The sequence below is a fragment of the Trachinotus anak genome, unplaced genomic scaffold, assembly GCF_046630095.1.
Source record: "Trachinotus anak isolate AG129_WGS33_773 ecotype Australia unplaced genomic scaffold, CSIRO_AGI_Tana_v1 ptg000024l, whole genome shotgun sequence".
NCBI lineage: Eukaryota > Metazoa > Chordata > Actinopteri > Carangiformes > Carangidae > Trachinotus > Trachinotus anak.
The window spans coordinates 5450948-5477264 of NW_027273875.1; the positions used below are offsets into that span (position 1 = coordinate 5450948).

General features: G+C 41.7%; 3 protein-coding genes across 7 annotated transcripts; 2 read left to right on the plus strand and 1 right to left on the minus strand.

Annotated features, from left to right (window-relative positions):
* Window positions 1-1730: 1730 nt before the first annotated feature.
* On the plus strand, window positions 1731-13251 carry inpp5kb (inositol polyphosphate-5-phosphatase Kb). Of its 3 annotated transcripts, none has more exons than XM_071461423.1 (13): window positions 1731-1869; window positions 5206-5257; window positions 7684-7788; window positions 7898-8006; window positions 8420-8536; window positions 9057-9232; window positions 9355-9466; window positions 9556-9665; window positions 10711-10924; window positions 11029-11166; window positions 11260-11343; window positions 11449-11553; window positions 12171-13251. In XM_071461423.1, the coding sequence occupies exons 2-13, from the start codon at window positions 5214-5216 to the stop codon at window positions 12237-12239; spliced, it is 1383 nt and encodes a 460-aa protein (XP_071317524.1). In that variant the 5' UTR covers window positions 1731-1869; window positions 5206-5213; the 3' UTR covers window positions 12240-13251. The 3 variants fall into 3 exon arrangements, with proteins under 3 accessions (XP_071317524.1, XP_071317523.1, XP_071317521.1); XM_071461420.1 differs by lacking the exons at window positions 1731-1869; window positions 5206-5257 and adding exons at window positions 6915-7266; window positions 9758-9784 and having other exon boundaries at window positions 12171-12371; XM_071461422.1 differs by lacking the exons at window positions 1731-1869; window positions 5206-5257 and adding an exon at window positions 6689-7266.
* A 1423-nt stretch (window positions 13252-14674) lies between these two features.
* nle1 (notchless homolog 1 (Drosophila)) lies at window positions 14675-20918 on the plus strand. 3 transcript variants are annotated; one of them, XM_071460923.1, is made up of 13 exons: window positions 14675-14802; window positions 15492-15653; window positions 16118-16338; window positions 16518-16597; window positions 16703-16779; window positions 16881-16978; window positions 18014-18206; window positions 18376-18511; window positions 18643-18689; window positions 18775-18977; window positions 19122-19281; window positions 19372-19442; window positions 19535-20918. In XM_071460923.1, the coding sequence occupies exons 2-13, from the start codon at window positions 15513-15515 to the stop codon at window positions 19545-19547; spliced, it is 1440 nt and encodes a 479-aa protein (XP_071317024.1). In that variant the 5' UTR covers window positions 14675-14802; window positions 15492-15512; the 3' UTR covers window positions 19548-20918. The 3 variants fall into 3 exon arrangements, with proteins under 3 accessions (XP_071317024.1, XP_071317025.1, XP_071317026.1); XM_071460924.1 differs by having other exon boundaries at window positions 14702-14802; window positions 15477-15653; XM_071460925.1 differs by having other exon boundaries at window positions 14789-14908.
* A 1122-nt stretch (window positions 20919-22040) lies between these two features.
* On the minus strand, window positions 22041-26069 carry slc25a1a (solute carrier family 25 member 1a). Its single transcript, XM_071460926.1, has 9 exons — window positions 25695-26069; window positions 24974-25081; window positions 24752-24851; window positions 23601-23739; window positions 23395-23479; window positions 23159-23263; window positions 22880-22995; window positions 22731-22804; window positions 22041-22639 (listed from the first exon to the last, which is right to left on the minus strand). Exons 1-9 carry the CDS (start codon window positions 25930-25932, stop codon window positions 22525-22527), a joined length of 1080 nt encoding a protein of 359 aa, XP_071317027.1. The 5' UTR covers window positions 25933-26069; the 3' UTR covers window positions 22041-22524.
* Window positions 26070-26317: the final 248 nt, after the last annotated feature.

A 26317-nucleotide genomic window follows, 5' to 3' on the forward strand; every position in this document is an offset into this window, starting at 1 on the left:
CATAAAATGAATGCATCAATACAGAGACCCAAATAAAAAGGATTTACAAACCAGAATTTACTAAAATTAGCAAAAGTTAATGAAAGTCATCAAATTTGAATATTTGTCTTTGGCGCCCTCTGTAGCAGAATCACACCAGAGATTGCAGCAGGCAGCAGCTGCACCACACTCATACACAAACTGTAGGCAGGGTAAAATTAATCAGGCTTTGGATGGCAAAGATTACTTTAAATCCTGATTATGAGGCAGAAGAGGAGCCAGGACAGAGAGCTGCTACACATTTTGTGAGATGCTGATGAGACTCTACGCAGTTTGTGAGTGTAAGAACAAAAACGATTTTAATGCTCAAATTAACTAGACATGTTATAAGCTTATAGGACTCAAAAACAGGAAGTGTAAGTGTGTATTCATTTATTTTTGGGGTCTTAACTGGATGAAAAATAATTCTGACAAATATGCCATTAAAATATATGGTGAAGGACAGGTAACTAATTTGGAGAATTATTTTGATTGCTGGCCAAACAACTGGTAGAGTCAAGTTCCCTCTCCCACCAACACAGACAGTCAAAGACAGTTTAGTCACCCATGTACCCCCAACATTAAAGCAGAATAAAACATGGAAGAACTGGATCATGAGTACACTGTAAAAAAAAACAAAAAAACAACATACATACATCAACTGAAATCAACTCATCTTTTCTCATTAACTTAACACCAATGTACACTATATCAAGTTTGCAAAAATTGGCATTTTTATGTTTAAACCACTTCAGAATTTATAAACATGACTTATTCTGACATGAAGTCTTTTCACTTGAAATGATGAGTTGAATGAATGAACTGCTGAGAGTTCACTCAACTCACTGAATTAAGAGACAAAACTAGCATATGATCCTACCATACTTCCCAGCATGCACTGTTAGATGGTAAAATCTCTCCACACACCCTTGTTATGTTAAGATAAATTATGTATGTATGTGCACATTTTGGGAAATGTGCTTATTTGCTTTCTCACTGAGAGTGAGATGAGAAGATCGATAAATATGAAGCTACAGCTAGCAGCTGGTTTAGCTTGGCATGGAGATTAGAAACTGAGGGAAACAGTCAACATGGCTCATGTCTAAATGTAGCAAAAACTGTCATCAATAACCTCTTAAGATCAATTCACACATCTTGCCATGTTATATCTTTAAAAATAAGCTATTGATTCTAATATGACTGTGTGGAGAATTAACAATGTGCTCTAACAATGAGCCTCTTATGGGAAAGAAAATATCTTTCAAAACTCTTTGCCGTTAAGTATTGAAACATTTTAATTCTTGACAAAAGAAAACATTTTTTTGGCTGCCATGTGTCACTTCATTACCACCGGAGCTTTTCACGAGAAATGATTTCAGTTATTGCTCTAAAGGAGAAATTATAAGTTTTAATGTATTTACATTGAAATGGCACAGAATAAAGCAGAGCACCTTACACATTCCATACTGTTAAGAAAGTGAGGGATTATTTACGAACGTACAAAGAGGGCTTTAATGCAACAAATGGCATGCGTCATGGTGACATTCAATAAACAGACATGTCCATTCATGATTAAGATAATACTCATTCCCTGGACTGTTAGCCAACCTGGGATAATAGCTTGATCCGATGTTACGCTTAAAGTTCAGAGCAGGTTGTGTGTGGGACCTTGCACCCAGAACAGCTGAGAACAAAGTACAGGAACCAAAAAGAGAAGAAACAGTCAAACAACGGGACTCACCATAGGAAAGCAGATCCAGTCTCTTGACTCCCCTTTGGAGATCTTCATCATCTCTGCACACGGGGTCTGCAGCTTTTTCCGGACACCACAAGAGAGACAAACAAAGAAAGGTACTGTACTTAATGGATGATGGTGTTTTTTTTTTGTTTGTTTGTTTGTTTTCAGCAAGTTCTTTACAAAGAACTCTAAGATATGGACTTTTAATTAATTATACCAAACTACAACTCTTTCTGAATTTGATTTCACACAAAAGGAGCAATATATGCAACAGATTTGAGTGCCAGTGTTAGTGTTCAAAGTAGTTTTCTTCTCTCCAGCTGTTTGGAGAAGTGATGGTTCTTAAAGGTCATAAGCAGGTAGAATGGGTTACATCATGGGTTACATTTGATTACTATGCCTGGAGCCTTACGTTATTTTGAAAACCATAAAATACTATAGTGAAGTGTTTTTAGGGAAAGTCTCTCAGGAATTATTTACAAGTTTGTCATTGCCAGTGTGGTATTAAGACAACAGCCTCTTAATTAGTTTGTGTGTAGCTGTGTGTGTGTGTGTGTGTGTGTGTGTGTGTGTGTGTGTGTGTGCGTGTTTATTTGTTTAATCATTTGTGGAGACAAAGACCCTTTCACACAGTCAAATTTTGGGAACTTGCTTTTACCTGATAGACCCCTAATAATTGGTCCCCATAAGGTCAAACGTTTATCTTAAGGTTAGGACTTTTAGTATTAAAATATTTTAGCACTAAAGTTCTGGTGTTTCAGGTTTAGGCAGACAAACAATTGGTGTGGTTACAGCATGGTTAAAACGCAACCAAACAATGTTTTTATAGTTACAGTGTTGTCTGTTGACTATGTTCCACTGCTCTATTGACATTTTAGTACGTTAAAGCGCATTGTTTTGGTTTACAATGCACAATTTTACTGTTTTGGTTCAGTCTAACCAGCAGCAGGCAGCTCTGTATGCTAGCCTACCTGCTCAGCACCAAACAAGACAAAATTAGCAAGTGGCTAGCTGGTAAACATAGCGGAGCATCTAGCTGCTAAAGAGCCACATATTTTCTTCAGGAGTTAGTGGAGACCAGACCAGAGCTTTGAGGTGAGTGACTTTTGGGCCTACATTTTTCTGGTGACCAGAAACACACAAGCAGAACCAAGCAACCTGTCTGCCTGGACACCTTCACCTTTCTCCTCCCTGTTTTAGGATTATTCCTCTGAACTGACAGTAAACATACCAAATGTGCAGTATGGAGGAAAAATAACTAAAAGTCCTGTATTTTCCAGCCTCAGGGTTGTTAAACCTTTCCTGGCTCATCGTCTGGACTGGAGTTGGGAAGCAACAACATGCGGGAACTTTGGTCTTGAGGGGTCGTCGCATTTATTTTCTGACAAACAGCCTATAGTGCACATACACTGCACTGCTACGTTTACACCTGTACTGCTGACTGCTGACTACCTAGTTAACTCTCTGCTCAGGTAGCCAGCCTCACCTCTCACCTCTCACCTCTCTCTCTCTCTCACCCGCTATGCACGAAACATAAGTACTGATCTATTCCTGAAAGAAGCTGCTCCATTCCTGTAACAATATTCTGTCTCAAACTCCTCAAAGTTACTGTAGATCTTACAAGAAATGATGAATTGGTGTAATTTGCTCGTTTTTGTTTTTTTCCTTGCGACTGCTGCCTCTTATCGGATAATGTGGTATAGGTTCCAAACACGTCTGCGCATGGGTTTAATGTGCGCAATATCATAGCTGATCTCAGAACAGTAGAAACTGTTTCAAGGACAGCTTGCCGAAAACACTTTCGCTGTAGGTAATAATCAGTCAAAAGGCCCAGGATTATCCTCAGTGCACACGCGCAAATCTCCAAATTAAGCTGCTTTCCTCTCACCTTGACAAACTCCAGCCTTTGTCAATGGGATGCGGTCATACCCATGAACAGTGTTGGGCAAGTTACTCAGAAAGAGTAATAAGTTACTTTTTTATTTATTACTCCTTTAAAAGTAATCATACTACTTTACTTCTTGCTTCATATCAAATTGCAGATTTAGGGTGATACCGTAGCTTAAGTTAAGCTTTTGTTATTTTGGCAGACATGACATATAAAATAAGGTCACGATGTTCAGAAGTTAAATAATGATCCCACAGCAGCTTCTCAAAGCTATTTCCAGACAGTCTGTTCCTTGTCGGGATGAGCATCAAACCTCCTAAACTAAAAAGCCGCTCCTCGGTTGTGCTAGACGGGGTCGGAGTTTTGTACTTCACGTAAATGTTTTTGACATTTGAGAACTGGTTCAGCCTCAGCCTCAGATCCCCTCGACCTCAAGCAGTCCATTACCTCTTTTTCTGCAGAGTAGCCGTCCTTGGACTCTGTCTCAAATGCATAAAAATCTCTTTCATCATGGCTGGTTGTGGAGGTGGACACAGAGGCCGGCTCCTCTGCAGGAGCTGTCAGAAGCTCTCAGCTCCCTCAAAATCTCTTTCCTGCCCTCATCTCTCAGCCATCAGAGTTTGAACTTCGGACAACTAGCAGCTGCAAGAAGCACATCTTTGCTTTCCAGGACCTCAACAGAAGAAAGTCATCATAAGCTAGCCTACCTAGGACAAAAAACTAATTGTGTCCTGGTAATGCAATCCTGATAGGGTTAGTAACGGTAACATGATTACTTATTTAGAAATTGTAACCCCTTACGCTACTCATTACTGGGGAAAGTAATAATATTACAGTGATTTGTTACTGAGAACGGCGCTCCTGCCCAGCACTCTCCATGAAAATGACAGAAACGAGCTGGGCAAGCACTGCTAGCCTTGCTCACCCTGACAGCGTCCCGCTGCTTCACTCATCTCTGCTGCGGCTGTTTGCTAATAGGACGTTAGCTAAACTTTTGCAGCTGGTTATGCTGCCCCCAGGTCTGTCACAACTGTATTTGGTGCAAAGGCCTCAAAATACGGCTTTTCTGCTTTGGGTTTCAGTGGTAGACAGGCCAACTACAGGCTCGTTTTGTACATACTTAAACAAATATTGATATTTATACTTTGTAGTGTTCCTAGTAGGCTGTTATTGGCCCATTTTCACCGCACCCTTATGTTTTTAGCCGATATAGGACCTCACAGCCAGATATTTACCTTTTAATAGTGTATAAAAATTAAATCACTTTTAGACATCAGGAACCTTTTCCTCGCCTTTTAATAAATCTGATTTTAAAATGGCTCTCTCGTAAAGTGTTTCTGTTTTTAAATATGACCTTCAGGGCACTGTCACTTTAACATGGGTGAAGCTAACCGTGATTAGACATGATTACAAAGCCATTTCAGAAATGACTTTCAGGCATCCCTGTCAGGTTTGTCTTTGTCTGTTGTATTGGGCTCCAGTCTATTATTGTGCTTGGTATGTGTGTTTCCTGTTTGTTTACATTTTGTTTAGGCATATGTGTGTTTGTGTTTGCCTACAGGGGAGAAAATGAGCACTGGAAGATTTCGAAGTGGTGGCAGAGACAAGTGCAGGTAAGATTAGTATCCTGTTACTTTTTTCTTCCATTCAGACTTCTTTTTCTTCTTCTTCTTCTTCTTTGTCCAGGAGCCAGAGGGACAAAATGGTGATGAAAGTAATTGTGAAAGAAAACATAGACTTCAGGCAGAAACGACAGTATGTAGGGTCAGAGAGAGTCCAGAAAACTCTCCTGTATAACTGTATAAATTGTATAACCTTCATAGGCTTCAGCCAAGCTTTGTGGCTTATGGTCCTGAGTCTTTGCAGGGCTCTATGATAAAACTTAAATAGTCTCCTATTCATCATTTCTCACTGGAACGGCAAACCCCCGTCGGTTATCCACTTAACACTTCTGCTTGCTAAAGAATGTGCCCTAAGTCTCTGCATGTGACACTGTTACATGACGTGGCAAGGAGAACTGGGAAGCCAAGATTAACATTTTTGATTTAAAGGGCAAATTTCTTCTGGTAGTTTCTTTGCTCCAAGGTTGATTCCATCCCTCTTTTTTCTCAAATGAAGCAATTTCTCCCCCAAAATAAAGAAATATGATTAATTTCAAATTATAATTAAATTTGCAAGTTTGCTGAGGAAAATTTATGAGAAATTTAATTTCAAAATACCATACAAATATTGTAGAAAATCATTTTATTGTAATGAATATAGGATCTTTAAATGAGTCAGAGCCTTGAGTTAACTTATAGTTTCTAATCCTAATCAATTTTTTTACAGAGCAACAAATTTTCCAATACTAGCTACTTAACTTTGAAACTAAACTTTTAATCTAGAGCTGAAGGTATTATCTCACCATGTTCATGGTTTTCAAATCTTTAAACCATTTACGTTTTGGACTTGCCAATTGCTTCATGTATTATAAGCCTCCAAGTCTATGGTGTAATTTGTCCACTATTAACTGTGGTGCAACAATAGAATTAAACAATAATTTACAGTTATTTGAGCTTTTGTTATGTAAAAAAAAAAAAAAAAAAGAAAGAAAAAAGGAAGCATCAGTATCAGAGCTTAAAAAACTCCATTTAACCCCCCCACCCTGCCCCTCTCTGGGTTTACAAAGATAACCTTTCACCTATATGAGGAGAGACTGGATTGAGGCCAAAAGAAGCTAATGCTATTGTGCGCTGATGTGTCCTCACTAATGCATGGCATTAATTGAGGGGTTACATGCATTGTTCAGTGTACTCAGCTGATGGAGAAAACGCTGGTAGTAAACCTCTTACAGATCTGACTGATTGCCCAAGTCTTGCAACAATACTTACAAAGATGGAGGATCAGCCTGTAGTCCTCCTCTTCCACTCCCTGTGACTACACACACACTCAAAGACAAACACACACACGTTCACATGCCAGCGATTATAGTCGGACTCATTATTGCCCACATTCCTGAGTCGACCCCACTGCTCTGTCAGTTGTCGCTCCATCGCTCCATGACCACACAGGACTCTGCTACGGAAAGGACTACACCAACACAGACGCACTTCACTCTGGGCTATTGAGTTTTTCATCCTGGCAAGTTTGGAGGACCTAAAGCAGAAGACGTCTGAAGCAAATGCAGAGAGATTTGACTAACGAGGAAACAACTCATGTTACTTCCAGTGGCCTGAACAGAGTGGAGGCCTCTCGCATCAAATGGCTGCAACCAAACCAACCGGAGAAGTCTGAGGAGAATCCAAGCATTTATTCCACTGGATTTTTTATTTGAGTAATCTTAAATAACCTCCCTGACCTGTAGAACAGGTAGGCAACAAAGCTAACACCAGGAAGACCTTTTTTTAGTCTAACATCCAAAGATGGACTACTTGACAGACAGTCCACGTGTGCGCTCAGACAGCATGAGCAGCTCAGCATCTCAGGGCTCGAGGTCCAAGATGCTCCTCCGCCAGCGTTTGTCCCAGCTGCTGACCTGCATCGAGGACATGAGCTCTGACGATGAAGCCAGCGAAGAAGTGTCCCGCACGCTGGATGAAGCGTTCCAGCTCTGCGGACGCTACATTCCCACAGATGCATTCAGGTTGACACATGTGCATTGTTACCCATGCATATATAAGTTTACATAGACACACACACCCATACAGGAAGTGTTCATCAAAAATCAAAAACTTATTTTACTTACTTGCCTTCAGCACCACATAAGAAAGAAGTCATGTCGTAAAAGCTAAACCATTAAGAACAAGAGGTGCAAAAACTGACTGGACGTCTGAATCTTAACAGTTCTTAAGTGGTTTCCAGTTAAGCACGTATGACTTTAAAAATGTGGATGTTAAAAAAGTAAATTACTAGTCATGGACATATGAATACAATAACTCTGAGTCTAGTGTGATTAAAACTTTAGGGAAAATGAGGAAATGTAACTGATATTTGTGAATATTTTCTGTTTTTCCATCACTTTGTTCAATTACTGTCATTAACACAAAACACACACTGACAGGCTGCACATGGTGACCTGGAATGTGGCGACAGCAGAGCCTCCTGAAGACGTCACCTCTCTGCTGCAACTGGATGTCCAGCCCCCGACAGATCTCTACGTGATTGGGTGAGCAACACACATATGGAAACTGGAATTTATGTTGTCAAACTGAGGCAAAGCAGCAGGATTACGGATGCGGCAGTATTTGTCAACCATTGGTGTTGGTGTGTGTCAGCCTGCAGGAGGTGAACGCCGCCCCTGTGAGGTTCATCTCAGACCTGTTAGCGGAGGACTCCTGGAGCCACGTCTTCATGGACACACTGGCACCCAGAGGATTCGTCAAGGTGAGAGACAGAGAGAGGAAAAGGGAAATAGCACTGAGTGCAGTGGTATAAATAACAGCGTGTAAAGAAACCTGTGTAGCTAAACAGCGGGTATAAATATCCTGAAGGCCCGTGTAAAAAAAAGTATGTACAACTTATATAACCACTGTGTTACACTACTTTTACACTGTGTCCATACTTTTTGAGATTCTTAGCATTTCATTGTATTTGGTTCTATCTTAATGCAATGTTTTGTGTTTTGCATTTACATATTCTCATAAATACAATTATAGAGTTTATGATGTTAGATTTATATGATTCAATCAAAAATCTATTGAGTAATAAAAACAAAAATAAAAAAAAAATAAGGATACAAAAAAAGAACAAATTCAAAAATGATTAATAGAAATCTCTGACTGTTTCTATCTGTGTAGGTCACATCAGTGAGGATGCAGGGTTTGCTGCTGCTGGTTTTTGCCAAACAAATCCACCTGCCCTACATCAGAAACATCCAGACCACCTACACTCGTACTGGCATCTTTGGATACTGGGTATGAACTCACATTGGGAGCAGTGGTCGGCCCTGAACCTTACAAACAACAACACTTTAAAACTGCCCACCAGGAATCCCACTGGCATCAGTTCCTGTGGAGCTGAAAGACACGATGAAAGGCCCATTGTGTTTGTTTAGTGGAATGTGCAACAGCTTCGACTGAATGTAATCAAAAACAATGGTAAATCTGGTGCACTGGGGTGAACACTTGCAAGACAAATGGTCTAATGTATAATCCAAGTTAAAGGGAAAACATCGTCTGAATGAATAAATACATTTTTTTTTATTTGTGGTAAAAAATGGAATTCAGAAGTGGTTTCCAAAATACTATATTTAATTTTCTTGTCAATACTGCAAGAAAATGAATCTATATTTCAAATTATGATTAGTCCACATTGATTATTCCTGAAAGATTAAAAAATATATATGATTTTAAACCTATTGTGAGAGTCTCAGGAAATCCTCTTCACCTTTCACTTCGCCCATTGTATTCTTCTTCCTCTGTTTATCTGTGTCAGGGTAATAAAGGAGGAGTGTCCACGCGTTTTTCCTTCTACGGCCACATGGTGTGCTTCCTCAACTGCCACCTAGCAGCTCACATGAACTACGCTCTGCAGCGCGTCGATGAGTTTGAGTACATCCTGGAGGCGCAAGACTTTGACATCACCGACACCCCACATGTCCTGGACCACAAGTCAGCACGCACACATTTGCACTGTGAAATATATGCACTGAGGGTTGTTGTGCGGCAGGTAAAAGGAGGCGCCGTCTCTCTCTCTCTCTCTCTCTCTCTCTCTCTCTCTCTCTCTCTCACAGGGTGGTGTTCTGGTTTGGCGACCTGAACTTCCGTATTGCAGACCATGGCTTGCATTTCCTCCGCTCGTCCATAAACAGTGGACGCCTTAACTTGCTGTGGGACAAAGACCAGGTGATGTGAGGACATGAGCACACACATGCACACACACACACACACACTCTACAATGCACACTTGCTAATTTATTTCATTTTTTTTGCAGCTCATCACGATGAAGAAGAAAGAACCATTCCTGCAGGAATTTGAGGAAGGGCCATTAAATTTTAAGCCCACCTACAAGTTTGACCGTAACTCTGACACCTATGATACCAGGTAACATGAGCTTCAAGCAAGTATATTACTCACCAACATGGACACACACTTCCCAAACATGCACCCAAACTTCATCTGTGCTCTTCTTTCAGCTCTCCAAAGACATGGTTTGGTTTTAAGTAAGACACACCACTTCTTTTGTGTTGCATGCCCCACATTTCTTTATTTCTTAGTCCCTGCACCATGTCTCCTTTTTCCTGAAGCTTTCGCCACCACATTGTCAATTGAAATTAAACCCCTGAGACACACTAAACAGGAAGCACAAAGCAGCCAAAGCAGTAAACCCTGATGTATTAATGAAACTGGGAGCCGCTCCTGCTGTGAGTCATATTCCTGACACTGGCACCATGTATGTGTCTCTCTCAGAAAGAGCACTGTGGCACTGCCCCTAACCATGTACAGACCCAGGCCCCTGCAGCGCTGCAGCACCACCCTCTTCTTCCTCCTCACCTCCCTCACCTGGGGGCTTCTCTCTGTCTGGTTGGGGGCCTGGTACAGGGAGCTAGACCCGCCAAGGTGGGTGTCTCCATAGATATGCCCTGTTAGGCTGTTAAATACATAAGTTAGGTTATGTACACATAACCTACAATCACCAAACAACTGGAGACACTGATGAAAATGACACGACACAAAGGGGTTTAATAAACATAATGACCTTGATGAATTTCAGACATAATCTGCAAATTCATGAGACAGCTCCCCCCTGCACCCAGCACCCCACTGTTTGTTCTTGCATAATGGATGTGTTGCTTTTTTTATAGTGAGTGTGTGCAGACATGAGCTGTAATACCAAGTTAGATGGTAATGTCCACTCCTGATATCCATCATTTCTCCACAGCATGCTACACTGTAGGAACTGTATAACTCTGCACTGCATCGGTGTGTGTGTGTGTGTCTGTGTTCTTTAACAGCATCATTTCCATTATTTCTGTCTAAGAATAAAAATTGCACAGACAGATATTTGATATATCAGGTAAGCATTGGAAACGGAGACTTCAACTCACTTTCAGTCTGCGGTATCAACACTCGCCTTTGCTTTGCTCAGTGGTAAGAAGAGGAAACCAGCCTGGACTGATCGGATCCTCTGGCGCATTAAACCCAAAACCCCACCATCAGAGGATGATGATGAGAAGGCTTCAACTTCTACTGATGATGGACAAGATGAGTATCCATTGCTGGTCACCCAGGATAAATACACCAGTGACATGAGTTACGGAGTCAGTGACCACAAGCCTGTCATTGCAACCTTCAGTCTGGAGGTGAGAGCAGACTTCGCTTTATGATCCTCAGTTCTGTTAATCAATACATGTAAACTTGCTCATTTTTTTCTACATTGTTAAAACCTCCTCTTTTTTCCCCACAGCTGAGGAAGTTCTTTGACACACCACTGGTGCACATCACTCCTGTTGGTGTATGGAGCGCCGACCAGGATGCACTTCTTAACTACACCGTCCAAGAGGACTTCATGTCCTCCACATGGGACTGGATTGGCCTGTACAAGGTACTGGGACTGACATAGAGTGGAAAACACAACACAACACAATAAACAAACAATAATATACAGCTCTGAACTAATGGGTTTGATGCCCTGCAGGTGGGATTCAAGAGTGCGACCGACTATGAAACCTTTGTTTGGGTTAGGGAGAAAGAGCTGCCAGAGACAAATGAAGTCATACAGGTAAAGTGAAAGTGGGGCTTTCGTATTATATTTAGAAACTGCTTACGATGAAAATAAAGTGTGAGTGCAGGCATTCAGTAAGAGACACATGTGTTTCGGTTGCAGATATCTGTGGATAAGGATGAGATCCCTCTGCTAAGTGGACAGTATATTTTGGGTTACTACAGTACAAACATGCAAAGCATCATCGGCCTCAGCGCGAACTTCCAGGTGAGTGTACTGCTACCGCATCATGATTTTACCTCATCATCTCCAAGTACCTTATTATCATTTCCTCACTTAGAAGAGGATTGTGTTATTTTTTTCTTTACAACACTTCAGTCTGTGCTAATTAACAGTCAGTATAATGCCAGAAATACAAGAAGGACGCTCGACTAGCACTGGAATCTGGTTAATAATACAAAGCACTGTTTCTGAGAGTAATTGTTTGCCTTTTTAATAGAGATGTTATAGTAATTAGCAGTCAGGTCATAGGCGCTGGTGGTGTTGTAGTGGACTGCATTATATTCAGAGGTGTTACAGGTGATATTCCACCCCCCATCATGTATGTAGGGGATGGACAGAAAATTAGAAACACCTCTCAGTATAATGTCACCACCATTAACAACCATGACCTCAGTGATAAACATATAATTGAATATTCACATTTCCAACAATTTCAACAAAAACTAAACATAAAATTTGTAAAGGTAGAATTTACGGCAGAGCAGTCGTATTGCAATAAGTTGTACAGGTGTACCTAATAAAGAGGACACTAAGTGTATCTAAACGTGTGTGTCAGTGGGCTGGTGAGTTTAAGGATCAAAATCTTTGTTTTGATCTTGCAGATCCTGGAGTCAAAACGTGCCGTTATGGAAGGCCTCGTTCCTGACAGCATCAACGGGCTCAACAAATAAGAACAAATTCACCGCAGCGCCACATCACGTTCCTCTCCCCTGCGAATTCACACTGACTGATTCAGACTTTCAAATGCCTCAAGATCAACTCCAGTATTTACTGGATAAGATGGATCAGTCATTAAATAATGGCCCACCACGCTGTCCTATCACATGGACTGGAAATTTTAATTTGTTGTTGCCGTCTTTTGCCTTTAAGGAATTCGCCTTAAGTCAGATTCACTCTTGGTGGAGCAGTTTCTCTGCAAAAAAAAGGTTTATCGCTGTAATGAGCAGCCGACCACCACAGGCCTTTTTTCGCCTGTTAGAGCAGAAAATAGAAGATTAAGCATGGCAAACTACACAGTAGCTTTAAAAAACAAAAGGCTTGCTTAAGTGTGGTCTTTGAAAGTAGTGCAGGTTCATAAGTCCTTGGTCAAATAGTATTTGAAGATACATTTTTATGTTTTGGTTTGGTCTACATAAGTGCAGAGAGCTGTACAATAAGTGTAAGAAAGCTCTGCCAATCATAGGGAACTGTAGTGTAGACAGCTCTATGATGATGCAGGCTGTTTTACTTTGTACTGTCTTAAATTCTTACGATCAGTTATTTGCACCAGCTACTGGACCTAAGTGTCTTAAGGTGGAATGATGAAGATGAAAGAACTATTTGAAATACAATGTGCACATGAATCCCTCGTAGAATGTTTAATGTCAGATGTGGGTGTTGATGTGGACTTCTGCACTGAGGTGCTCTGAGTCATCTGAGTTCTTTACAAAAAACATGTGTAACGCATATGCGGTAATATAAGTCTAATGTGTATTATGACAGCCTCAAAGGCTCTGAAGAGAATCATAATAGGATTATATTTTGAATTTACCTGGAATTTGAAGATTTGAATGAATTATTTATCTGTCTTGCTCTAAACTTCTTGACTGTAGTTTCTTACATTAGTGCAATACAGGATGACTTTCTATTCCAATGCAAAAAATAATGATTGTTGTCAAAGAAAAAAACAAGTGTCAAAATTTCCTTGTGTGTGTGCATGTGTGTTAAAGTGAACTTTTGTATATTTGGTTGACTAATTGACAGAGTGAATAATATCACAGCAACGGAACACAATCAGCAATTTAAGGCTGTTTGTTTCATTGTGGTTGTGAGATATATGTTGTTCGTAAGGAAAGTGCTGGAAATGCCTTTCAAGTTCATCTGTGATGGCAGTCACTTTTGTGTAAACGTGAAAGCAGGACTTTTGCTCCGTTTTCCTCTTGGTGCAAATGTTTTAACCCTTTTCAGGGAAACCAAAGTATTTTTGTTTTAATGGAGGTGGTCGGTATGTATGACCCAAAAGTCCCACTTTCCCAGTTCAAAATATCTTTAAATTAGGCTTAATTTAAATTTAAGGTATAGTAAGCTCTACTCATCTCCACAGCTGTTTTACATTTCTGTCACAGTTCAGGGATTTGCAGTGGCGCTTATTAGGAAAATGAGGGGTTTCATTAAATTTACAAAAGTATTTCTCTGGTTATGGAAGCACACAACAGAAAAACCTGATGAAGAAATTATCTAAAATTATGACTTTGGTATCTCATGACTCATGAGAACCTTAACCAAAGGGACGATTATTGGAACACTTCAGAACTTGCCCAAAAATCATCCAGTTCCTTCATTCTTCAGTATCAAAGTAATGAATTGATTAATTGTCAGCAAATCCAATGGTGCATAGCTAAAATGAACTGTTATAGGTAAGTTGGCGTGCTAGATTTTTCCAAAATGTCAACAAATACAGACAACATACAGTATGTTACGGTTTCCCAGCCAGGACAACCTAGAAAGACGGGGTAGTGTGTAACATACATATTTGTATATGCATGCAGAATTATTTGCTTTTGTCAACCGTAGAATTTCTTACGGTTGCTAAAATGTAAAACCCTAGGAACCTTTTGGGAACGTTCCCTTAAGGTTCTCTGGAGGTAAAATTTTTGCAACTTTCAGCTAAAAGCTGAGAAAATGTAACCTTTAACAAACGTCCCTAGAACATTCTTTATAGGTGTAACCCTTCAGGTGTAACTTTTGGAGAACCATCGAAGAACATACCCATAAGGTTACCTGTTTACTGGATCTTATAAAAACAAACAAACAAACAAATAAAAAAAACGTCTGTTCACGCAAGTAAAGATGTTAAATATTTAATGTTAAATTTTCCACAATACACTGTTGGAAAAAAACACATCTCATATTCATATAGATATATAGGATAGACAAAGAATGTGTTACTCTCAAATTGAATTGATAAACACCTTAACCTTTTCTCATAATAATAAATTACAAATCCTGAGCTCGTAAAAAAAAAAAAAAAAATGAAACGTGCAAATATCGCGCAGAAAACTTACCGAAATATAATAAAAATGGAGATGAGCAAGGCAATCCAGCAAGAAACTGTTGCCGCTCCACACTCCCATAGTTCATTGCGAGACTTCGTCCACTGACTTGACAACTTCAGCTTCCTGGCTCATCTTTCACTTAAAGGCTCTTCGGTGGTACACACGTGGGGGAGCCTAACACACCGCTGCCTCTCTGAAGGTAAAGTTTTAACACATGTGTGTCTCAGTCTAATGTCATATAAAACTGACCGCAGTTGCGCTAACAACTGGATGGTTGTTTTTCTGTCCTGCGGTCGCTGCTAAAGGTAACAGGGTGTCCGAGATGCTGGCTGAACAGCATGCTAGCGGAGTTAGCTTTATTGGTTTACGTCGTAGACTATGGTTGACATAGGCTAGCTAAAAGTAAACCGCCAAACGGTTCATTTCAGGTGATGCGATTTGGTCCAGATCATCGCAATAACAGTGTTAAACATGGCTCTGCAGTGTGTTGCTCTTTGTCCTGTTGTCTGAATAAACATTAGTGAGTTAGCGGATTTTCTGTCTGGTAGCCTAGTTTAGCTAGCTGTAATGTTGCCTTCATGACAACTGAGAAATGACAGCACCTCATAGAGAAGTGGATTCTGCAAAATCTATTTTGATGCAAATGCATCAAGATGTCAATACTTCAAGATTTGGGCTTTAAGTGACTCTTACATGGACCCAACATTTACAACATTATCTGTCCACTTTTACTGTATAACTATAATTTTGTTAAGTTATGTGTTACAGCAGGGAACTAGCATTATGAGATTTCCCCAACACTATAGGGCACTAAACATAATTTACAGTATGGAAACAAGTATACCCTGTGTTTATACCTCCATCTATATAAAGCTCTTTTGTTGTCAGATTTGGATCTAAACTAAACAGATGATGACGACTGAGGACGTGGAGCGGATCCTGATCCAGTTTCAGGATGAGGAAGGGGAGGTCCTGGGTTCACCTTTTGATGTGCCTCTAGACATCACCCCAGACAAACTACAGCTGGTCTGCAATGCACTGCTACAGAAGGTAACTGGCTGGCATTACGCAACACAAACATAGAATTCAAGCTGGGACGTACACATTTAAAATATCTACAACATAGCAGTCATATATGTTAAGCCAGTGTTTTCACACATCTACAATATTCACTTTTAAATGGAGTGTTTCACAGTGGAAAGTATTACTGTATACTGTATATGCTACTATGGCAATATTACTTACTGTAGTCATGAACACATTTCTCACAGTTGCCATGGTGAAACATGCATGGTAAATCCCAGATCTAAGTAACAGTATTCAAGTAATCAAATGCAGATTTTATGATTCCTGAATTTATAGAAAACGTAAATCCCACAAAGAGCTCATCTCTTAAAGGCCATAAACTGGTTTCTGTTTTAACCTCTCATAGACATGTCACATTATCAAAGTCATATAAAGCTGAACTTTAAAGTCCAGTGAATATATCTCATTTTTGCTCTCATTAACTGTAGGAAGAGCCAATACCACTGGCTTTTTTTGCGCGTGGAGAGGCTGAGGTGGTGTCCAGTCTGGGGTCTTGTGTGAAGGCTCTTGGGGTTGAGACGGAGCAGGTCCTGCCAGTTGTGTACCAGCCTCAGGCTGTGTTCAGGGTTCGAGCTGTGGCCCGCTGTACCAGCACACTACAGGGACATACAGAAGCTGTGATCTCAACTGCTTTCAGCCCCACCGGCAAGTGAGTAACGCTGGTACAGGATTTCTTTGTTCTGTTTACATGCTTCCTTGTGTTATGATTCATCAGAGAGCCCTTATGATAAAACAGCATTTAGAATAAACTAGAAATGATGTTCTAAAGACACATCCCATGGGTAAGACTAGACATACTGTTAATTAAGCTGTTCTTGTATGCTTTAGATATCTGGCCAGTGGTTCAGGTGATACCACAGTGCGTTTTTGGGACTTGACAACTGAGACGCCTCACCACACTGCCAGAGGTATGAAGACACTTCTGTAGGGCATCAAGATCTGCTGTACATCCAAATACAAATGATAGTTTAACGCTTTTAGACACCATTGAGCTGTATTCTGCTTTATTTAAGGACACACACACTGGGTACTGAGCATCGCCTGGTCACCCGATGGCAAGAAACTGGCTTCAGGGTGCAAGAACAGTCAGGTAGGCTTCTACCAACATACACATGTCTGATCTGTTTGTTAGGTGAATCCAATGAACATGGTGTTGTTGTTTTTTTTCTTTTTGTGGTGATGGTCCTGTAGATCTGTCTTTGGGATCCAGTGACAGGTTCTCAGATGGGGAAGACTTTGACAGGACACACTAAGTGGATCACTTGGCTCTGCTGGGAACCTCTACATCTGTGAGTAAATTGTTGCCTGTTATTTTAGCACTCACCTGAAATCCCATCAGTGCACAGCACAGCTTCTGCACTGATGTATTTAACCTTTGAAACTGTAAAATTAGAACCACTACAGGCTTTTTTTCCCTAGAAAACATCTTGACATGTCACAGATGTAAATAATAAAATAGATGAATTCCGTTGGGGTTTCCCTGAGTTTCAGGGTCTTGGTTTGCGTGTTGTGCATGCTGGCTCACTGTCATGGCTTTACTTGAACATTTGAATATAAAGGAGTCATTGCAGCCCTTCCATGAAGTCCTTTTAGTACAAAATGACAAAGTAATTCAGTTACTTGCACACTAACCACCAAAATAGTACATTAAAACATTGTTACATAGACAGGAAAATGAAACAAGAACTTCTTAGTTTTGTTCCAAAAATAAGAAAACAACATTTGAAATCACTTTGACCTTTGCAGCAACGTAAACAACTCAAATCCAGCCTTGGAAGATGGCCTTACTCAAAAAAGAATCTAATATGAGGTGCCCCTGCAGCCTAATGCTAACATTGGTTAGCGCACGTACCACATAGGCACAATGTCCACAATTCAACTTCCTCCTGGGAATGACCTGAGCCACAGCCTCCCTAAAGCCATGATTCCACACAAGTCCTAGAGCGTTGTGGGTAAACTTAACATGTTTGACAGAAGAGATGAGTCGAGGGGCTGTGGCTGCTTCAGACAAGTCTGTAATAACAGCAGGACAGAGAGTGAACAGCGTATATGACAGCAGAGATTACAGAAGTAAAAATGACTTTAGAAGACAGAGTTGGTGACTTTTATGGATGTGGACAATAATCAAATCCTGATGACTTTAAATACCTGCAGTGACATGCTGGCAGAGTTACACTGGAGTCGTGCTATTGTTGTGTGCTAATAAATTAATTGTTATTTGACAGACAAAAGAAATGCTAAATAAGAAGCATGTGCTCAGGTACAGAAGCTAGTGGAAGACTCAACTGCATTTTTGTGATCGGGCCCCTCTCTCTCCCTTTCAGTAACCCAGAGTGTCGGTACTTAGCCAGTAGCTCTAAGGACGGTTCAGTTCGCATCTGGGACACAGTGCTGGGACGCTGTGAGAAGATCCTGACTGGACATACTCAGTCAGTCACCTGTGTGAAGTGGGGAGGAGATGGACTTCTGTACACTTCCTCTCAGGACAGAACGGTCAAAGTCTGGAGAGCCAAAGATGTAAGTGTGTGTGTGTGTGTGTGTGTGTGTGTGTGTGTGGCTGACAAAATGTTGATTGTTACGGACACAATGAGCTGAATGAGAGGGAGAACACATATGTGTGGCAAAGCAAGTCTTTGATGTGTGTTGATGTCTGTCTGTCTGTCTGTCTGTCTGTCTGTGGATACAGGGTGTCCAGTGCAGGACTCTGCAGGGTCACGCCCACTGGGTGAACACCCTCGCTCTCAGCACAGATTACGTCCTGCGCACTGGCGCTTTTGAACCCGCAACTGCCACTGTCAACCTGCAGGACCTCACCGGATCATGTAAGACCCGCCACTGTCTTTTGATAAAATCCCATTGGGAGCTCATCTTGCCTGTTCTGGTCTGATAAAGACACCATCTGAGAAACACATTTGCTATTCTGTGTCATGTAACGAGCATTTTTCTCCCACAGTGGAAGAGCTCAAGGAGAAAGCCTTGCAGAGATATAATAAAGTCAGGGTGAGTACTGCTGTGATGCACTGACGTGTTCAAGTCTGTGTGCGCCTTGCATCAGTTCCTTACCCTTACTGTTCTGCTGCTGCAGGGTTCAGCTCCTGAGCGCCTGGTGTCTGGCTCAGATGATTTCACCTTGTTCCTGTGGAACCCTGCAGAAGACAAGAAGCCTCTGGCCAGGATGACCGGCCACAGCGCCCTGGTCAACGAAGTGCTCTTCTCCCCTGACACCAGGCTCCTCGCCTCTGCCTCATTTGATAAATCCATTAAGATCTGGGACGGACGCACTGGAAAGTGAGAAATTCCGTCAACCACAATTGTCTGGCATTTTAGAAGGTGTCATAAATATTCTGTGTGTAATACTGCTGTTGTCCAGGTGAGGGTGCTCTAAGGCCAAATTGCTTGCCTGTCAGTGTGTAATCATTCCTCTGTCCGCAGGTACTTAATGTCCCTGCGTGGCCATGTGGCATCTGTGTATCAAGTGGCGTGGTCAGCAGACAGCAGGCTGCTGGTGAGTGGCAGCAGTGACAGCACGCTGAAGGTTTGGGACATCAAGACTGGAAAGCTTAACATGGACCTACCTGGTCACGCTGATGAGGTGAGGGAAGGAAAGATGTCACAGGATTCACAACGTGACACAGTAGTCCTGTATTTTTTTCCCTAATTGCTTTGATTCTTGTGTCTTTAGGTTTATGCAGTGGACTGGAGTCCTGATGGACAAAGGGTGGCCAGTGGCGGGAAAGACAAATGTCTCAGAATGTGAGTTGAGAGAAGCCTCTTTATCTATTTATCAGTTAAATACCAGTGTTTCCTCACCCCTAACCACTTGGCCTTGTGTTGTACATTTCCAGATGGAGAAGATAGCCACACCTCTGTTCTCCTTCCTAACGTTGGCAAAGGATTCACATCTTCTGCTGTCAAGAAACATGACAGCTGGAGCAAGGGTGGCTAGACCGTTCCCAATCCCCCGTTTGGCTTCATTACACCGTCTGTCAAAAGTGGCATTGTGTCAAGGAAGTCTAGTCTGGTCATGATGCAAAAGCCCTGATTAACATTCGTGATTGTAAAGGTGTTTGGCGCAATGGAAATGTAAAAGTGGAGACTTTATATTCATGTCAACCTCCATCCATTGGGATCATTGCGAATAGAGTCTGTACTGTAATATGTGGAGTGTCTCAGATTTGAGCTATGACAGGGTTTCCATTCATGTACATACTGCTTTGTACACATCAGGGGTCCTGACATGTAAAGACCTCACCCCCAGATGCAGAAACCACAAACAAGGTTATGTATTTAAAAATGAACATGTAACCTAATTCCTTCATTTCTGAATACAGTGAATATTCTATATTCTGATGTGCCCTAGCTCTGTCCCCTCCTTCCCCCTTAAGCCTTCCTAGATGAGCTATATCCTGTAGGTGACAGGTGGACTGGGGAGACAACAGGTGGGAGCGCTAATACTTTCCTCTGTGATGTTAATGCCGATGGTGCTCGCCCCTGCTCCTTCAGCCTTTAATCTCCTCCCTCCTGTGGTCAGCAAAGCCTCAACCTGCTGATTTTTCTGCCGGTGCACCGAAGCCAAGTGTCACCAGCTCTGGACTGTGTGATTCACATCCCGGTGTGGAAAAACCAGCGTCAGCATTTTAGTAAAGATTTTATATTCCGCATTCAGCTGCCAGTTTTTTCTTTTACTCCACTTCCAAATAATTAACAGATTCTATGTAGAAATATCATTAAGGAAATTAAATCTACAGATAAATGTTTAGTTCAGTTATTATACATCACTGAATGCTTTATTCTAAAAGCTCATTTTAAGAAGCAACCTTTGTGCGTTACCGGATATTTGCTGAAGGTAGAATCTGCTCCAAACTGATTTTACTTTTACTTTTCACAAACACACATCTCATCACAGTATCTACATCTTACACTTCATACACACATTTCCCATTGTACAAATCAGGTTTAAATAAGCTCAAGTTTATTGAGACCAGTGAAACCATGTCATGTCTAATGATGTTTCCGAATCTGAGCATGTAAATCACACTTTGATATTCTTTTAACAAGATTTCTTCCTGATGCCATACCAGCAGCTTTCAGTTTTCCTTCAGCACAAATCAATCCTTCAATCTGCCCGAGAGGATCTTCTGAATGTGATTGATCATGCCAGATTGGATATGCTGTAGCAAAACGTACATATGCTGTTGGCCTTTTTATTAAAAGCAGAAACATATATTCTATGGGGTAAGAATGTGCTTTTGTTAATGAAACAAAAACAGTAGAGACATAAAGATGAATCATTATTCTGTTGCTCTTGGTTTAAAATGTAATATCAGGGATATTACATTGGAGACTCTACTGAAGTTGTTTGGCAAAGAGGAGCAAAAGGCCTCTGCAAGGCTGTGTGGTCCAACTAGGTCGATCAAAACCAAGCCCTGCTTAAGGACTTGTGTTGTTATCAAGCCTCTTACATATCTGCTTTCCCTTTGTTGGGGGTTCAACACATGTAAACACTATGTTAGACAACAATGAATGCCTTTAAAGATGGCTAATGAACAATTTTGTCAGCGTACAAAGAACTTACGATGCATGTCAGCTTGAGGTAAACAAAGAACATAAAAGTGACATAATATCAGAGCAGAGGAAAGGATGAGTGCATCAGTAAGTGCATATGGCTTACACAGATTGACATGTTTACGTCTTGTCACCTCATGTGGAGACATGAATTCACCTGTAAATTTCAGGCAGCACACCTGGCTTGAAATAGCATGGGTCTACTGAATAGCTTCGTAACTCAACTGATGAGCTCACCAACCCCTTCTGATAAACCGACTCTTATCTCCTACTCTTAAGACTGCGCGTGAAGATTGTGCTACATATGGATTTGTTTCCTACGATATGCGCTTAATGATAACTTGTGCCAGGTTCAAACTTTCTGCAGGAGAGGTACTGACTCCAGACCAGCTTGTGTGTCGGTGTGTAATAGCACAGATGCCACATCTCTGTTGTCAGCAGCGGCCATGAAATGCACAATGAACAGTATCTGAACTTCATCACCAGGACACGGAGAGGAAATGCTGTGAATACTTTAGTGTGATGATGCCACAAGCACAGTCAAGTAACCAATTACAACACCAAGATGTGTTGAAGTACTGTACAGACGTTTTGAAGTACTGCAGCGGGCTTGTTTGCGTCCGGCATCTCCATTTTTTCCCCTCAGTATAGTAAGTACTTAGTGAATCAGAAGACACGTTTATGGTTTCATTACAAAGTGTTCACTCTACAACATGTGCAGTAACAACAATCATAGAAATCTAAAACATTAGACATACACATTATCTCTTTTGTAACCTACACAAGTTTTTTTTTTTCCCTTTTCATTTGCCCTCTAATTTAGACCTTTGGTTAGTAATACCTGTCTGTGCTTCTTCTCTAAACACTGTATACTTGTGTTTCTGGTCATAAGACTCAAGAAAGTGAGTCTACAAATCTGGCCCGGTGCACAGAACAACACATCACCTTCATTTCACTTTGTCTTTTCCTGTCCTACAAAATAAAATGATCCCTCTTTATTCCTAAGTCTGGCCACGAGAGAGAAAGCAGAGAAATGCAAAACAGGGCTGTTTTACTGCAACTAGCCACTCTCCCTTCCTTATTATCAGTGTGTCTAGAGAAGTCCTGCGAATCAATCTATTTTATGAGTGGAAACTGGTCAAGATGAAGTGTCATCTGCTCTTGGCTGACGCAGAGAGCTAGAATGAGCTAGAATAGAGGTGTTGAGTTGTGCGTAGCATGAGGCACTGGTCTGTGCTTCCCTCTAGACGTCTGCCACTGTGTGGTCCCTCTACTGGGTCTTCCACACATTGTTGAGTAGTTTGACCACCTCCTCATAGATGACGAAGACTATGGCCACATCTAAGCACACACGGCCAAGCCTGGGAACTGTCCCTTTGTAGAACCTGCGGGGAGGACACGATGAGATGAGCTTAGGTGGTTCGTCTGCAGTAGAGGAAACTTAACCCGTGCAAACCAAGGATCAGGGTTACTCACGCCTGTGGCCCTTCGTGCTTTAAGATCTGGAAGGCACAGTCCATTGTGTTTTTGTAGCGGTGGGCCTCCAAACCCTAAAAAAACAACATAACTGTCTTTGAAGAGGAAAACCTGGGGACAGTAACAAAATCAGAGGATGGGTTTCCTACCTGCATCCTGGTCTTCACCACATCCAGAGGCGTATTTCCAAAAACACTGGCAGCTCCAGCCGTCGCCCCAAACATCGCTGTGACAATTGGGTGCATCTCTCGCCTGGGATCATCCCCTTTGAGGCCAAATCCAAAAGTTGGATTAATGGAGTGGAAAGAAGGAAGAGGAAAATACATCAGTCAATCAGACAGAGAAAGGACTTGGACTGGGTTTAAAAAAAAAAAAAAAAAAAGCACAGGGACACTGGATTTTGTTTTGCAGTAAGCAGGTTTTCTCACCTTTGTACCAATTGCGCAGCGAGTTCATCACATAGAATCGAATGGCCTGATTGGTTCCTTGTTTCAGCACAGTTGCTGTCAGACCTTGATACGTCCCCCTCACACCTAAAAAGTCAAACAGTGTTATTACAGAGCACAAACCACACACACACATACTGCTGGTTATGGATAGAGTTTGTAACCACTGCTTAAACATTTAGCCCCTCAGATCATATTAATCCATCCTGCTCTCTCACCCTGTTCTCTGATAATCTCACTGACTCCATGAAAGAAGCCTCTGTACCGTGGTCTGAGGGAACACTGGTCATGGATCATCTTGACCTGGAGGAAAAGGGAAGAATCCTTTTTATCAGATATATTCATTCAGACCAGCGTTGACGAAACAGACGTGGAAACAGCTTCCTATAGTAAAAGATGTGAAACAGCATCCAGCTCCACCGACCTTCAGCGTCTCCATGGGACAAACAACCACGATGGCCTCTGCTATCCCTGCTCCTAACCCGCACAAGAGGCTCCGTGTGTTATCTAGCCGACCTGTAGCGTCTCGCATGGGGTTGCTGAGCATCTCAAACGTGCCAAACCTGAGAGAAAGAAGGGAAGGTGATACATTCAAGATCTAGACAGCAAAATTAAACTTATGGCCCAACATATACCCTGGTCCGAGTCTGGCCCATATTCTTCCACATCTGGGCAGAGTCCAGCTGTTATCCTCCGTAACTGACTAACAGCCAGAAGATTTGTGTGTGTGCGCCAGAATTGGTCCAGATGTGGAAGTGGCATCTGACAATCATGCTGTATATGGGCCAGATTTGGGCCGTGGAACCAGGCGCATACTGTACCAGAAAAAAAGAAGCAGGTGGCCCAAGTACGGGCCAGATTTATTTTGCTATCTGGGAATAAGGGTCAGAATAAGAAAATGATAGGGGAACATTTGTTTGATGCATTCCACTGTAATCCATCCATCTGTTGTTGGAAATTTCTGGCTCCAAACAACTGACTCAGTGGCAGTATCAGTAACATTGTGAGTAGTAGTAAGGTTGATTAATTGGTTAGTTGACTTGACAGAAGATTAATCAGCACCTATCTATCGTTTCTAATTTTTTAAGCAACAATAGCAAACATTTGACGGTCCTAGTTTCTCAAATGTGAGTATTTGCAGCTTTTTCTTAACATTAAATTGAACATCTTTAGAGTTTGGACGGCTCTATGGACAAAATAATTTCATGAGATCAGTTTGAGCTATGGAAAATTGTGATGTCCATTCTCCACTGTTTTGAGACCTTTTATACACCAAATGATTATTCAATAATTACAGAAAATAATTAGCAGATGAATTGATACCAACAGTAATCATTAGCTGCAGCACTTCACATTTGGTTGGCTTCAACCTTAGCACGAAGAAATGCTGAGTCACTGCTTCGACATCAGTCAACTGTTAAATTCATTTCAACACAACCCTGGCGATCTCTGAATATATAAACCAAAAGGATGCAAGAGGCGAATGTGCTTTTCTACTCCATCCTGTCTTTTTAATGTGTTTTTACAAATAATCAGGAAGGTAAAAGCCACTGCATGTCATGTGTGCATCTTCACCTCACTGCAGACTTGGGTATCGATCCATAGAGCAGGGAGCTGAGGCCTCGATACAACCCTCTGAGCCCATGATCCTGCACGGTTAACTTCACACAGTCGCCTGCACACACACACACACACACACACACACACACACACAGCATTCAGGTGTGAATAACCCAGCAGAGGACAAGCTCACAAACCTGCAGTCAGTCAGCATTCATATATGTCCCAGTGACCTACCGATCCCTCTGTATCTCGGTGGGTTGGCTCGCTCATCTAGCTGCAGCTGGGTCTTGACATACTCTGTGGGGAAGGTGATACAGATCTCTATCCCTCCTGCAATACCACCTGGGTGAGATGGAGGAAAAGGAGAGAAACACCGGTGTCAGGATTTGTTGATTCACTGTGCAGAGTTGTTCTGGAACATTCTGCGAGCAGGAGGAGAACTTGCCAGCGTTTCTACTTCAGTGTAAAAAAAAAAAAAAAAAAAACGTAGATTGAACAATTGCATTGATGCTGATGCTGGATCGCTGCTGGCATACAGTGTCTTTATTTTAATCAAATTCTATTGTGATGTGATTATACAGCATTACCTTTGTTAAACTGGAAGGAATGGCTGAGGGCTGCTGAATGTACCAGCCTATATTCTTTACGCAGCATAAACCTTTCAGCATCTTTGTAGATATTTAAACAATGATTCAAAGGAAGAAAATGTCAGCGTAATAATAAAGAAATACAGAAAGGACACACAAATACATGCGACTCCATCATGCAAGTGCTGTAGCATCACTGCTGGCTGAGTGCGTTTTGACCCAGTTCTGCATGGGTAGCTTTAATGGGCGACAGGCTGAGATTAGGCTGTGCTGTGCAGAAAGCAATAGGCGACTATGATGGTACAAAAAAAAAAAAATTAAAAAATAAAAAATCTGCAGGCTGAATATCTGCGTTGCAAAAAATCAACCTGCAAGGATAGCCTTTCCGGGATGCGTCATTTTCCTCCCTCCGACTGCAGCAGCCGCCAGGTTCCTCCTCGCCGCGTACGACAGCCGGTGGGCCGGCAGAGAGCCCAGCCCCGCCGCGGCGGTCAGGCGCTGGGATGGAGGCTGCTGATGTGCTGCCGAGCTCGGGCATTCTCTCCTGGCGCCGCAGCTCTCGCACGGCCCCTCACGCACCGAGAACGGCTTCAGCAGTGAAGACATTTCGATCGCCGGGGCTGGTTACAGAAATCTCCCGCTGGGATGATGTTCCCACTCAAGACAATGTCAGACACAACAACACAGGAAGGCGCACCAATGTGGCGGCAGAGAGGGAGCATCAGTATTCAAATAGCGGTCAGGTGATGGGGCAGGCCATTGGCTCACCATGCTGCTTAATGGCATTATTCAGTCATGTGACTATGCACGACTTTTTGGCGACCAATGACGTGGAGGATGCTGGTGTATTGATGTGGCGAGGCTAATTCTGACTGACAACTAATATGACAGTCCACAGATCAGACCACAGATATTAAGCAATCCTAATATTAGAAATTACACAATTTCTTAAAAGATATAGATAGATAGATAGATAGATAGATAGATAGAT

What these genes read in the sequence shown, in the direction of transcription:
- inpp5kb (XM_071461420.1), top strand. Translation starts at nt 7,046, where the DNA reads ATGGACTACTTGACAGACAGTCCACGTGTGCGCTCAGACAGCATGAGC. An exon ending in AAGACATGGTTTGGTTTTAA is followed by an intron (nt 9,785 to 10,710) that starts GTAAGACACACC and finishes TGCTTTGCTCAG; the next exon opens with TGGTAAGAAGAGGAAACCAG. An exon ending in ACTGGATTGGCCTGTACAAG is followed by an intron (nt 11,167 to 11,259) that starts GTACTGGGACTG and finishes GATGCCCTGCAG; the next exon opens with GTGGGATTCAAGAGTGCGAC.
- nle1 (XM_071460923.1), top strand. Translation starts at nt 15,513, where the DNA reads ATGATGACGACTGAGGACGTGGAGCGGATCCTGATCCAGTTTCAGGAT. An exon ending in GCTTTCAGCCCCACCGGCAA is followed by an intron (nt 16,339 to 16,517) that starts GTGAGTAACGCT and finishes TGTATGCTTTAG; the next exon opens with ATATCTGGCCAGTGGTTCAG. An exon ending in TGCTGGGAACCTCTACATCT is followed by an intron (nt 16,979 to 18,013) that starts GTGAGTAAATTG and finishes TCTCCCTTTCAG; the next exon opens with TAACCCAGAGTGTCGGTACT.
- slc25a1a (XM_071460926.1), bottom strand. Translation starts at nt 25,932, where the DNA reads ATGTCTTCACTGCTGAAGCCGTTCTCGGTGCGTGAGGGGCCGTGCGAG. An exon ending in CGGAAAGGCTATCCTTGCAG is followed by an intron (nt 25,082 to 25,694) that starts GTTGATTTTTTG and finishes CATCTCACCCAG; the next exon opens with GTGGTATTGCAGGAGGGATA. An exon ending in TGAGATTATCAGAGAACAGG is followed by an intron (nt 23,264 to 23,394) that starts GTGAGAGAGCAG and finishes TTGACTTTTTAG; the next exon opens with GTGTGAGGGGGACGTATCAA.